This window comes from Ranitomeya imitator, chromosome 2 (assembly GCF_032444005.1).
Source record: "Ranitomeya imitator isolate aRanImi1 chromosome 2, aRanImi1.pri, whole genome shotgun sequence".
Classification (NCBI taxonomy): Eukaryota; Metazoa; Chordata; class Amphibia; order Anura; family Dendrobatidae; genus Ranitomeya; species Ranitomeya imitator.
The window spans coordinates 154,663,374-154,676,658 of NC_091283.1; the positions used below are offsets into that span (position 1 = coordinate 154,663,374).

Genomic DNA, 13,285 nt, shown 5'->3' on the forward strand with positions numbered 1-13,285 from the left:
ATTCCTTTTAAATCCCTCACTGCTCTGATGCATCCCATCGGAACTGGAAGTAAGGACATCCCATCCATGAATCAGCGCCCTGACCACTGAGCAACTGAAGGGCTGGATGGCTGGTGAACAGGACATGAACAGTCATACGACCCTGCTGCCACCCAGTGGTCTGAGAGATCACTACCCCACTGCCTGTCGAGGTGCATTGTGGGAGTTGTAGTCTGTATTACGCTGCCTGTCGGGGTGCATTGTGGGAGATGCAGTCTATATTACACTTCATGTCGGGGTGCATTGTGGGAGATGAAGTCTGTATTACACTGCCTGTCGGGGTGCATTGTGGGAGATGTAGTCTGTATTACACTGCCTGTCGGGGTGCATTGTGGGAGATGTAGTTTATATTACACTGCATGTCGGGGTGCATTGTGGGAGATGTAGTCTGTATTACACTGCCTGTCGGGGTGCATTGTGGGAGATGTAGTTTATATTACACTGCCTGTCGGGATGCATTGTGGGAGATGTACAGTGGGGCAAAAAAGTATTTAGTCAGTCAGCAATAGTGCAAGTTCCACCACTTAAAAAGATGAGAGGCGTCTGTAATTTACATCATAGGTAGACCTCAACTATGGGAGACAAACTGAGAAAAAAAAATCCAGAAAATCAGTCTGTTTTTTTATCATTTTTTTTGCATATTATGGTGGAAAAACAGGATTTTTGGTTGCTTACCGTAAAATCTGTTTCTTGAAGCCTCCATTGGGGGACACAGGAACCATGGGTGTATGCTGCTGCCACTAGGAGGCTGACACTATGCAAATAAAAAAGTTAGCTCCTCCTCTGCAGTGTACACCCCACCGACTGGCATTATACTCTTCAGTTAGTGAGAAAGCAGTAGGAGATAATGAAACAAGGTTGAAAAACCATAACCACAAACTTGAGAACTGTAACGTGAGAACAGTCATAGAACAGATAACAACAGAAAACATTGGGAGGGTGCTGTGTCCCCCAATGGAGGCTTCAAGAAACAGATTTTACGGTAAGCAACCAAAAATCCTGTTTTCTTTATCGCCTCTCATTGGGGGACACAGGAACCATGGGACGTCCCAAAGCAGTCCCAAGGGCGGGAAAACGGACTTCCATCAGGTCAGAGGACTCACCACTGCCGCCTGCAGGATCCTTCTGCCTAGGCTGGCGTCCGCCGATGCGTAGGTATGGACCTTGTAAAATTTGGCGAACGTGTGGATGGAAGACCAAGTTGCCGCTTTGCAAAGCTGTAGGGCGGAAGCCCTGTGGTGCACCGCCCAGGAGGCGCCGACTGCCCGGGTAGAGTGAGCCTTAATCCCAGGAGGGGGCACTCTGTTCTTGACCCGGTAAGCCTCTAAAATTGCCGTTCTGATCCAGCGAGCAATAGTCGCTTTAGAAGCCGGCTGGCCTCTGCGTGTGCCATCAGGAATGACGAAAAAAGAATCCGTCTTCCGGAAAGAGGATGTTCTATCCAGATAAATCCTCACTGCCCTGACTAGGTCTAGCTTGTTCAACGATCGCTCCAGAGGATGAGTCGGAGCTGGACAAAAGGAAGGTAGAACGATGTCCTCGTTGAGGTGGAAGGTGGAAACCACCTTAGGAAGAAAAGAAGGTGGAGGTCGGAAGACCACCTTGTCCTGGTGAATGACCAAAAACGGAGGGCGGCAAGACAGTGCCGCCAGCTCGGAAACGCGGCGAATGGACGTGATGGCCACAAGAAAGGCCACCTTCCAAGATAAAACTGATAGAGGAATCTCCCTAAGAGGTTCAAAGGGAGAAACCTTCAAAACGTCCAGTACCAGGTTTAGGTCCCAAGCCTCCACAGGGGCCCTGAACGGCGGGACGGCGTGGGCTACCCCCTGAAAGAAGGTCTTAACCTGTGGCCGAGAGGCCAAGGTCTTCTGAAAGAGGATGGAAAGCGCAGAGACCTGACCCTTCAGGGAACTAAGAGCCAGGCCCGAATCCAGTCCTGCCTGAAGGAAGGCCAAAAGAGAAGGCAGAGAAAAAACCATAGGCGGCACGCGGTTGGACTCGCACCAACGGAAGTAGGCCTTCCAGGTGCGGTAGTAGATCCTGGAAGACGAAGGCTTCCGAGCCTGAATCATGGTGTGAATCACCCGGTCCGAAAGGCCGGACGCTCTTAGAACCGCGGTCTCAACAGCCACGCCGTTAAACTGAGCGACCGAGAATTCGGGTGGCAGATCGGACCCTGGGACAGCAGATCGGGCCTGTCTGGAAGGCACCAGGGAGCGTCCGCGAGAAGGTTGACGAGCTCCGCGAACCAAGCTCTCCTGGGCCAATCCGGGGCGATCAGGATGACCGTCACCCCTTCCGCTTTGATCTTCTTCAACAGTTTGGGAAGTAATGGAAGGGGTGGGAACAGGTAGGGCAGCTCGAACTGTGACCAAGGAATGGCCAGAGCATCGACGCCCACTGCGAGAGGATCGCGGGACCTGGAGACGAATTGCGGAACCTTCCTGTTGATTCGAGACGCCGTGAGATCCACATCCGGAGTTCCCCATCGAAGACAAATCTGATGGAAGACCTCCGGATGCAGGGACCATTCCCCTGCCGCGAGACCCTCGCGGCTGAGGAAGTTGGCGGCCCAGTTTTCTACGCCGGGGATATGCACCGCGGATATCACCGGAACCGTTGCCTCTGCCCAAAGGAGGATCTTGGATACCTCGGCAAGGGCCAAGGAGCTCCGAGTCCCCCCCTGATGGTTGACATATGCCACAGCCGTGGCGTTGTCCGTCTGGATCCGGACTGGAAGGCCCCTGAGGATCCTTTCCCAATGGCGGAGGGACAGAAAGATGGCCCGAATTTCGAGGACGTTGATCGGCAGCGCAGACTCCTGCGGCGACCAACGGCCCTGAACCGTCAGGTGGCGAAAAACCGCACCCCAGCCGATCAGGCTGGCATCTGTTGTCACCACCTGCCAGTGAACCGGAAGGAAGGACCTGCCCTGGGAGATGAGAGGAGACGTCAGCCACCAGTTGAGAGACCGCTTGACCCGAAAGGAGAGTCTGATCGGCCGATCCAGGGAGAAGACCGACCTGTCCCACTGAGACAGAATGGCTTGCTGAAGGGGTCGAGAATGGAATTGGGCGAAGGGAATCGCTTCCAAGGTAGCTACCATCCTCCCCAGAACCTTCATGGCCGATCGGAGGGAGGGAGGCCGAGGACCCTGGAGCAAGAGTATGTCCCGACAAAGGGTGGATCTCTTGTCTTTGGGAAGGAAGACTCTGGACTGACGAGTGTCGAAGAGCATGCCCAGAAAGATGATGCGCTGAGAAGGAATAAGGCAGGACTTCTTCCGGTTGACCAGCCATCCGAAACGGGATAAGGTGTCGAGAACAATGGACAAGCTTTCGTGGGCCTGAGCAAAGGACGGAGCCTTGATGAGGATGTCGTCGAGGTATGGAAACAGGACCAAGCCTCTGACCCTCAAAATGGCCATCAGCGCCGCCATGATTTTCGTGAACACCCTTGGCGCGGTTGCGAGACCGAACGGCAGGGCGACGAACTGAAAATGATCTTGTTGCACTGCAAAGCGCAGGAAACGGTGATGTCCGGGAAATATTGGAACATGTAGGTAGGCGTCCTGGATATCTATAGAGCATAGAAATTCCTGAGCCTCCATGGAAGCAATTACTGAACGAAGGGATTCCATCCTGAAGTGTCTCAGGCGAACCCTCCTGTTCAGCAATTTGAGGTCCAGAATGGGACGAACCTTGCCGTCTTTTTTCGGTACCACAAAGACGTTCGAGTAGAAACCCGTGTACCGTTCCTTTTCTGGGACGGGAACAATTACCCCGGATTTTAGCAGAGAAGCGATGGCTGCGAAGAAGCCCGGAAACAAAGCGGGATCTTTTGGAGGACGAGATTGGAAGAAACGATCCCTGGGTCGGGAGGCGAACTCTATTTTGTATCCCGAGGATACAACTTCCCTGACCCATGCATCCTCTACTGCGGAAATCCAGACGTCCCTGAAACGGAGAAGACGGCCCCCCAACCTGGGAGTTGGGCTGGAGTCTTGCCGAGAGTCATGCGGAAGTGGATCTTCCAGTCCTGGGCCTGGACGATCTACCCTGGGAATAGCGCGGACGCCAGGACGGAGTGGGCCTGAAGGACACCGCCTTCTTCTCTTGACGTGCCTGTGGCCTCTGTTGCTGCTGGGAAAAGGAGTTTGATGCAGCGAAGCGACGAAAAGGCCGAAACGAGCGAAACTGCCGTCTAGGGGGAGGGCGACGAGGTTTAGCCTGGGGGAGAAGGGAACTTGTGCCCCCAGTGGCGTCCTTAATGATCTGGTCCAGCTGGGAACCAAAGAGACGAGAGCCCTGGAAGGGCAGACTAGTGAGGGACTTTTTGGAGGACAAGTCCGCCTGCCAGGCCTTGAGCCAAACGGTCCGGCGGATGGCAACGGCATTGCTGGAAGCCTGAGCCGCACAAGAGGCGACATCCAGGGAGGTGGAAACCAGGTATTCACCCGCGTGGGAAATCTGGTTGGCAAGTTCCGCTAATTGCGCGGGAGGAGCCCCGTCCAGGATACCTCGCCGTAGATACTTGGCCCATTTTGAGATGGATTTTGAAGCCCAAGTGGAAGCAAAGGCTGGGCATAGCGCTGCTGAAGCCGCTTCAAAGGCAGATTTCGCGAAGGATTCTATAACTCTGTCGTTAGAATCCTTCAGAGACGCTCCGCCGGACAGTGGAAGCACCGTGTTGGTGGACAGCCTGGAAACAGGGGGATCCACCGAGGGAGAGACCGTCCAATTGGCGGTAAGATCTGGTGAAAAAGGATATAACACCCCCAGGCGTTTTCCCCTCTGAAAACGTCTGGTCGGATTCTCTCTCTCTCTGGCCAGGATTTCCTCGAATTCAGGATGAGGAGCAAAAAATTTTGAAGGTGGTTTGGCCCGTCTAAACGAAACCGCCTGATCTGCGGGTTCCGTAGAGGGATCCTTAATGCCACAGGTTTGGTTTATAGCCCGAATGAGGTTCTGGACCGACTCACTCATGGTGGCGATTTGGCTAGGATCCAGCTCCGAAATCTCCTCTGAGGGCGCATCAGATAAAGCCTCGCCTGACTCAGGGGAGGAGGAACGGTGCGACACCAACCGCGGGGGAGGGCCGGGCGGCGAGATGGAACGCGAAGAGGACTCAGACCGACGTTCCTGTCTGGACCTTTTGTAGCTTGGCAAGGAGGTCTCGGGTGGCGGTTCCTGCGACCCGCTGGCCACGGCAGGGGTCTGCAGGGGTAACCGATCCAGCGCGGACACCAAGGTTTGAGATACCCGTGTTAAATCGGCCACCGATTGTGACAGAGAGGCGGCCCAGCCTGGGATGGGGGGATCACTCTCGGGCGGAACAGTCGGGGGATCCTGGGCGGTGGGAACAATCGGGTTGCTGCAGGACTGACACAGCGGAGAGGACTGACCTGAGGGAAGTTTGCTGTTACAGGACGAACATGCAAAGTACGTGACTAAGGCAGAAGATGAAGAGGTAGGGGGGCGAGAGCGGCCCCCTTTAGAAGACATTTTGAGAGATCCCTGAAGATGCCAGTGGGTTAGGGGACAGTGGGGCAGAGAAGGGTGTCAGTCTGCAGTGCAGCTACTCACGGACCCGGTCCTGGAAGATGTCCCACTTGTTGCTGTATTCTTGCGATGCTGAGCCCACAGAAGATGCGGGCGAAGGAGCGTGGCGCGCTGCGTGAGGTGCTGCGAGGGCTGCTTGCTGTGTGAAGCGGCGCACACCAGCTGAGAGTCCCACGAGGAAGGGGGGCGGAGCCAGACGTAGAGGCGCCGGTGGGCAGGGCGCAGTATGTCGGGCGGGAAAAAGCCCGCCCGCAGAAGCGGAAATGGAGAAAGCCAACAACCGGAAGTAGGCCCCGGCCGAAGCTGGGGCCTAAATTAGGGACCGGCGGCCGAGAAAAAAAAAAAGGCCGCGGCGCCGAAATAGAGCGCCGGAAACAATGCGGCGTGAGGGAGGCTGGCGCCGCTGAAGGGCGCCGCAGACAACACCCTCCCGCGGCGCCAGAGCAATGCGCCGCAGGGAGAAGCGGCGCGACAGCCTGCAGGTCACAGAAGGGCGCCGCAGATAACCACCTCCTGCGGCGCCAGAGCAATGCGCCGCAGCGAGAAGCGGCGCGACCGCCTGCAGGGCTGCCGCGCAAAGGATGTGCCCAGAGTAAAAACCGCAGCGCCGGTAATGCGCCGCGGAAGGAGCGTACGGCAGCCATAGAGCTGTCGTGGAAGAAATGCTGGCCACAGGGGAAAAGAGCGCGGTGGCCTAAAAGGGGGGCCCCGCGCTGGAGAGCAGAAGGCCCCTGCAGAAAAGGGGAAGAAATGTGGAAATACCAGCCGCGCCACCGAAAGACAGGCGATGACCGGGTAAGCGAGTCGCCAGGGAGCCCCTAACAAGAACCCTATCAAAGGTCTGGGATGGGAGGGGAAGGGAGAATATACTCACCTAAAAATTCCACGCGTACTAACCTTGAAAAAGGGTTGAGACGTCCAGGGAGCTGATGGACGTCCTCGTCTCCTCAACCGACAGGCTCTGGTGGGCGAGTGGGTGGGTGACGGAGCCAGGACCGGACTTCTGAGCACGCTTGTGTGCTAGGCTCTTGGTCCTGGAGAGGGATCTATGAGGATACGGGGTGGCAGTACACACCGTACTCATAGTCCGCCTTGTGGGACTACAGGTGTGACTGTTCACCCTGTATCCCTCCGGGAAACCTGTAAAGGAAGTGACGCACATAGAGGTAGATAAGGGTCTAATGAAAGACCCGTGTCCACCTCCTACTGACACTAAGCTAAACTGAAGAGTATAATACCAGTCGGTGGGGTGTACACTGCAGAGGAGGAGCTAACTTTTTTATTTGCATAGTGTCAGCCTCCTAGTGGCAGCAGCATACACCCATGGTTCCTGTGTCCCCCAATGAGAGGCGATAAAGAAATAAGTATTTGGTCAGAAACAAACAATCAAGATTTCTGTCTCTCACAGACCTGTAACTTCTTCTTTAAGAGTCTCCTCTTTCCTCCACTCATTACCTGTAGTAATGGCACCTGTTTAAACTTATCAGTATAAAAAGACACCTGTGCACACCCTCAAACAGTCTGACTCCAAACTCCACTATGGTGACGACCAAAGAGCTGTCAAAGGACATCAGAAACAAAATTGTAGCCCTGCACCAGGCTGGGAAGACTGAATCTGCAATAGCCAACCAGCTTGGAGTGAAGAAATCAACAGTGGGAGCAATAATTAGAAAATGGAAGACATACAAGACCACTGATAATCTCCCTCGATCTGGGGCTCCACGCAAAATCCCACCCCGTGGGGTCAGAATGATCACAAGAACGGTGAGCAAAAATCCCAGAACCACGCGGGGGGACCTAGTGAATGAACTGCAGAGAGCTGGGACCAATGTAACAAGGCCTACCATAAGTAACACACTATGCCACCATGGACTCAGATCCTGCAGTGCCAGACGTGTCCCACTGCTTAAGCCAGTACATGTCCGGGCCCGTCTGAAGTTTGCTAGAGAGCATTTAGATGATCCAGAGGAGTTTTGGGAGAATGTCCTATGGTCTGATGAAACCAAACTGGAACTGTTTGGTAGAAACACAACTTGTCGTGTTTGGAGGAAAAAAAATACTGAGTTGCATCCATCAAACACCATACCTACTGTAAAGCATGGTGGTGGAAACATCATGCTTTGGGGCTGTTTCTCTGCAAAGGGGCCAGGACGACTGATCCGGGTACATCAAAGAATGAATGGGGCCATGTATCGTGAGATTTTGAGTGCAAACCTCCTTCCATCAGCAAGGGCATTGAAGATGAAACGTGGCTGGGTCTTTCAACATGACAATGATCCAAAGCACACCGCCAGGGCAACGAAGGAGTGGCTTCGTAAGAAGCATTTCAAGGTCCTGGAGTGGCCTAGCCAGTCTCCAGATCTCAACCCTATAGAAAACCTTTGGAGGGAGTTGAAAGTCCGTGTTGCCAAGCGAAAAGCCAAAAACATCACTGCTCTAGAGGAGATCTGCATGGAGGAATGGGCCAACATACCAACAACAGTATGTGGCAACCTTGTGAAGACTTACAGAAAACGTTTGACCTCTGTCATTGCCAACAAAGGATATATTACAAAGTATTGAGATGAAATTTTGTTTCTGACCAAATACTTATTTTCCACCATAATATGCAAATAAAATGTTAAAAAAACAGACAATGTGATTTTCTGGATTTTTTTTTTCTCAGTTTGTCTCCCATAGTTGAGGTCTACCTATGATGTAAATTACAGACGCCTCTCATCTTTTTAAGTGGTGGAACTTGCACTATTGCTGACTGACTAAATACTTTTTTGCCCCACTGTAGTTTATATTACACTGCATGTCGGGGTGCATTGTAGATGTAGTCTATATTACACTGCCTGTCGGGGTGCATTGTAGGAGATGTAGTTTATATTACACTGCCTGTCAGGGTGCATTGTAGGAGATGTAGTTTATATTACACTGCCTGTCAGGGTGCATTGTGGGAGATGTAGTTTATATTACACTGCCTGTCGGGGTGCATTGTAGGAGATGTACTCTATATTACACTGCCTGTCAGGGTGCATTGTGGGAGATGTAGTTTATATTACACTGCATGTCGGGGTGCAATGTTGCATATGTAGTCTGTATTACACTGCCTGTCAGGGTGCATTGTCGGAGATTGTGGTAAAGTTTACAACAACCACGAGTGATCCAGTACATCGCTATTAATGCAGCACATCGGCCTTTATCCTTCACAGACCCTGAACATGCAGATCTGAAGCCTGAGAGCTCACGGATTGGCAGCAGTGTTTTGCAGAAAGGACAGGCTTTGGTTTACCTGCGTCTCTGCGCTCCTTCTTTCCGGCTGAGGGTTTGGGCTCCGTCTTCTCTGCAGACCTCTGAGTGGCAGAACTTTTGTCGCCCTCCTTCGGGATGGTGAAGACGAGGTGAGGTAGAAGGTTGTCGTCAGCAGTGTTCACACAAATGCTGCGAGGGAGGGAAGAGGAAGACGAGGGGAGGCGGCAGAGATGATGACGATTGTATAAAAGATACAATGACAGAAGATTGCAGAAAAAAGCAAAAAAGTACACCTTCTATTAGAGAAGTTGAGCTGCAGGAGGGCGGCATCTTTGGGGCGACTATCCACCTTTTTTAGGATGCAGTCATGGATTTCCTGGTCCTGGTCGAGAAAAGGCACAAAATCATCTATAAAAGTAACTAAGCTGGAGAAAGTGATCAGGGCCGCAGAGTAAAGCAGAAGTGACAGAACAAGAACTAATGGGCCAGGTAGGAGAATTCATGCTCCAATATGGAACTTTTTAAGATAAGATCAGAACATAAACAGATAAATAGGGATTGGACTACAGCAGGGGAACCAGACTGCACAAGGCGAAGGGGGCAGAGTGTTACGTAAATGACCCCCACTGCCTGTCCATTATGGCATAAGCCGAGCCTCTTACCAGATATGTAGAAAAGCCGTCATTTTTGGTTCGGTCCAAGCTGAATCCAAACTGCAGAAGAACAGAATGAAGGTGAGAAGAAGAAAGGCCGAGATGTCCCCCCCCCAAAAAAAAAATGCTCAGTTAAAAAAACAGAATCCGTCCCCGGATTCCGTCATTTGATGGATCTGGTGCTCATAGGCTTCCATTCGAGCAAACGACGGATCCGTCACTAACCGATTTTTCGACGTACACAAAATTTTTTTTACTTTGTCCGTTGTCTCCGGCCACCAGACAAACAATTTTCGTCGGATCCGGCAAACGACGGATGAATCGTGAGGCCATCCATCGCAATCTGTCTCTAATACAAGTCTATGAGAAAAAAAATGGATCTGGCGGCATCAGTCACCGGATTCGTTTTTTTCAAAATTCGACAGATTGCGACTGATAGCAAGAAAACTAATGTGAGAAGAATAAACCTGGGCAACAACCTCCACCCATCAAAGGAAGCCAACAGTGGCTGCATCACGACACCCACACAGCATGCCCATCACGTACCACCCGGTTGCTCACTTCTGGGAGGTTGCTGAAGCCCTTTATAGAGAGGCTGGTGACTGTCACATTCATGTAGCCGTTACTGAAGAAGCCGAACGTGTTCAGACGAACCTTCTGCCGTGGGTCATCCTGTGCAAAGGTGAGAAACACAGAGTCAGGGGGTCTGGCCATCAGAGAGCCCCAACATGACACTGCATCACCTGACACCCCCTGCACTCCTGTTACCACCTCGTACTCTTCTCATCCTACCGTCACCCCTCATGTGTAGCCCCCACATCACCCTGAACCCACACATGCTCCTCTCTCCTCCAGCCACTCGCCCTCACCTGCTCATCCCTCCATCCAGTCGTGACCTCCTTTATTCCATCTCTTCTCCTCACTCTACCGTCACTGTTCTCACCCATCCTCTTCTCTATCGCACTTTTTATCACCCTTTGTCCAATTTCCTCACAACCGGACACCTCACGTTTCCTCGTTTTATTTTCATTGCCAACATGATGCTCTCCTCTCAATCCTGTCTCTCATCTCCCCCTCTCCTACCACTACTGCCCCTCTCTACTTCCATCTGTCACTGTCCTCCTACTACTGTCACTCCCCACCCTCTCCTACCCCTACTGCCCCTCTCATCTCCTACCTGTCACTCTACTCCTATTGCTCTTTCCCTTTTTTCCCTTCTGTCATTCCCCCCACCCTCCCTCTCTTCTTCCTCCGGTCACTCTCTCCCACTTCCTATCACACTCTTCTCTCTCCTCCTCCTACTTGTCACTCTCCTACCGCGACTACTTACCTTGACTCTCCTCTTTCTACTGTCCCTCTCTCCTCTCCCTCCTGTCACTCCTTTTCTCACTTACCCTCTGCCTCTCTCTTCCCCTTCCTGTCCCCTGTCCCTACTGTCACGCTCTCCTCCCTCCTATCCCTCTCTCTTACCTCCTGTCCCCTTCCTCCTGTCACTCTCTCCTCTCCTTCCTATCACTCTCTCATCCCTCATGTCCCTCTCCTCCATCATGTCCCTCTCTCCTCCCTCCTGTCCCTCTCCTACTTCCTGTCCCTCTCTCCTCTCCTCCCTCCTGTCACTCTCTCCTTTCCTTCCCATCACTCTCTTCTTCCTCTTGTCCCTCTCTCCTCTCCTTCCTATCACTCTCTTCTTCCTCCTGTCCCTCTCTCCTGTCCCTCTCCTCCTACCTGTCCCTCTCTCCTCCCTCCTGTCCCTCTCCTCCTACCTGTCCCTCTCCTCCTACCTGTCCCTCTCTCCTCTCCTTCCTATCACTCTCTTCCCTCCTGTCCCTCTCCCCTCCCTCCTGTCCTCTCCCCTCCCTCCTCCCTCCTGTCACTCTCTCCTCCCTCCTGTCACTCTCTCCTCTCCTTCCTATAACTCTCTCCTCCCTCCTGTCCCTCTCTCCTCCCTCCTGTCCCTCTCGTCACTCTCTCCTCTCCTTCCTATCACTCTCTCTTCCCTCCTGTCCCTCTCTCCTCTCCTTCCTATCACTCTCTCCTCCCTCCTGTCACTCTCTCCTTCCTATCACTCTCTCCTCTCCTTCCTATCACTCTCTCCTCCCTCCTGTCCCTCTCTCCTCCCTCCTATCACTCTCTCCTCTCCTTTTTATCACTCTTCTTCCTCCTGTCCCTCTCTTCTCCCTCCTGTCCCTCTCTCCTATCACTCTCTCCTCCCTCCTGTCCCTCTCTCCTCTGCTTCCTATCACTCTCTCCTCCCTCCTGTCACTCTCTCCTCCCTCCTGTCACTCTCTCCTCCCTCCTGTCACTCTCTCCTCCCTCCTGTCACTCTCTCCTCCCTCCTGTCACTCTCGTCACTCTCTCCTCTCCTTCCTATCACTCTCTCTTCCCTCCTGTCCCTCTCCCCTCCCTCCTGTCACTCTCTCCTCTCCTTCCTATCACTCTCTCCTCCCTCCTGTCACTCTCTCCTCTCCTTCCTATCACTCTCTCCTCCCTCCTGTCCCTCTCTCCTCCCTCCTGTCACTCTCTCCTCTCCTTCCTATCACTCTCTCCTCCCTCCTGTCCCTCTCTCCTCCCTCCTATCACTCTCTCCTCTCCTTTTTATCACTCTTCTTCCTCCTGTCCCTCTCTCCTCCCTCCTGTCCCTCTCTCCTATCACTCTCTCCTCCCTCCTGTCCCTCTCTCCTCTCCTTCCTATCACTCTCTCCTCCCTCCTGTCACTCTCTCCTCCCTCCTGTCACTCTCTCCTCCCTCCTGTCACTCTCTCCTCCCTCCTGTCACTCTCTCCTCTCTCCTCCCTCCTGTCACTCTCTCCTCTCCTTCCTATCACTCTCTCTTCCCTCCTGTCCCTCTCCCCTCCCTCCTGTCACTCTCTCCTCCCTCCTATCACTCTCTCCTCTCCTTTTTATCACTCTTCTTCCTCCTGTCCCTCTCTCCTCCCTCCTGTCCCTCTCTCCTATCACTCTCTCCTCCCTCCTGTCCCTCTCTCCTCTCCTTCCTATCACTCTCTCCTCCCTCCTGTCACTCTCTCCTCCCTGTCACTCTCTCCTCCCTCCTGTCACTCTCTCCTCCCTCCTATCACTCTCTCCTTCCTCCTGTCACTCTCTCCTCCCTCCTGTCACTATCTCCTCCCTCCTGTCACTCTCTCCTCTCCTTCCTATCACTCTCTTCTTCCTCCTGTCCCTCTCTCCTCCCTCCTGTCCCTCTCTCCTCCCTCCTGTCCCTCTCTCCTCCCTCCTGTCCCTCTCCTCCCCCTTGTCATTCTCTTTCCCTTCCTGTCACTCCCTTCCTCACTTACTCTCTCTTCCACTTTCACTTTCTGCCCTCCTCCCTACCCCGTCCTCGCCCCTGTCCCCCAGGGTCACTGCTCCGGGCGTCGCCCTCGGTACCTTGAGGACGAGGTGATGGACCCGCGCCGAGCACAGCGGCAGCAGCAGGAGGCTCAGGACCAGCAGCGCCATGTTTATTCCAGCATCAGCATCCTCTCACTTCCGGGAGTTGGCCCCGCCCCTATCACGTGTCCCTCCGCTTCCTCCTGACACTAATCCGGAAAGTGACGTCAGCCTCGTGCGCCGTGGCAGCAGAACCGGAAGGCATGCTGGGACTTGTAGTGTAGGTTGGTGTACAGCTGTCCTCGGGGACGAGGCTGCCTTCATCTGTCACTCTCCACCATTCGCCTCGTGTGTCTTGGGGACGAATGCAAAAACCGCAGCGACCAGATATGGCGCAATGTGAACGTGACCGCGGACAGGAGAAGATGCGGAGTCCTGAGAGCAGAACAGCGTGAAAGATGCCACT

At 53.4% G+C, this 13,285-nt stretch overlaps 1 protein-coding gene across 3 annotated transcripts in view; it reads right to left on the reverse strand.

Annotated features, from left to right (window-relative positions):
* The window catches only part of GPR107 (G protein-coupled receptor 107), a 99,134-nt gene extending 86,109 nt beyond the window's left edge, over positions 1-13,025 (reverse strand). For 2 of the 3 annotated variants that reach the window (XM_069747498.1, XM_069747497.1), the window contains exons 1-5: positions 12,877-13,022; positions 10,040-10,165; positions 9,503-9,553; positions 9,134-9,222; positions 8,881-9,029 (exon numbers count right to left, since the gene is read on the reverse strand). In XM_069747498.1, coding sequence (XP_069603599.1) covers positions 8,881-9,029; positions 9,134-9,222; positions 9,503-9,553; positions 10,040-10,165; positions 12,877-12,948 — 487 coding nt within the window. In that variant the 5' untranslated portion in view covers positions 12,949-13,022. Of the gene's footprint in view, positions 1-8,880; positions 9,030-9,133; positions 9,223-9,502; positions 9,554-10,039; positions 10,166-12,876 lie in introns of all 3 variants that reach the window. The other variant, XM_069747499.1, reaches the window with a different exon arrangement.
* Between the last annotated feature and the right edge of the window lie 260 nt (positions 13,026-13,285).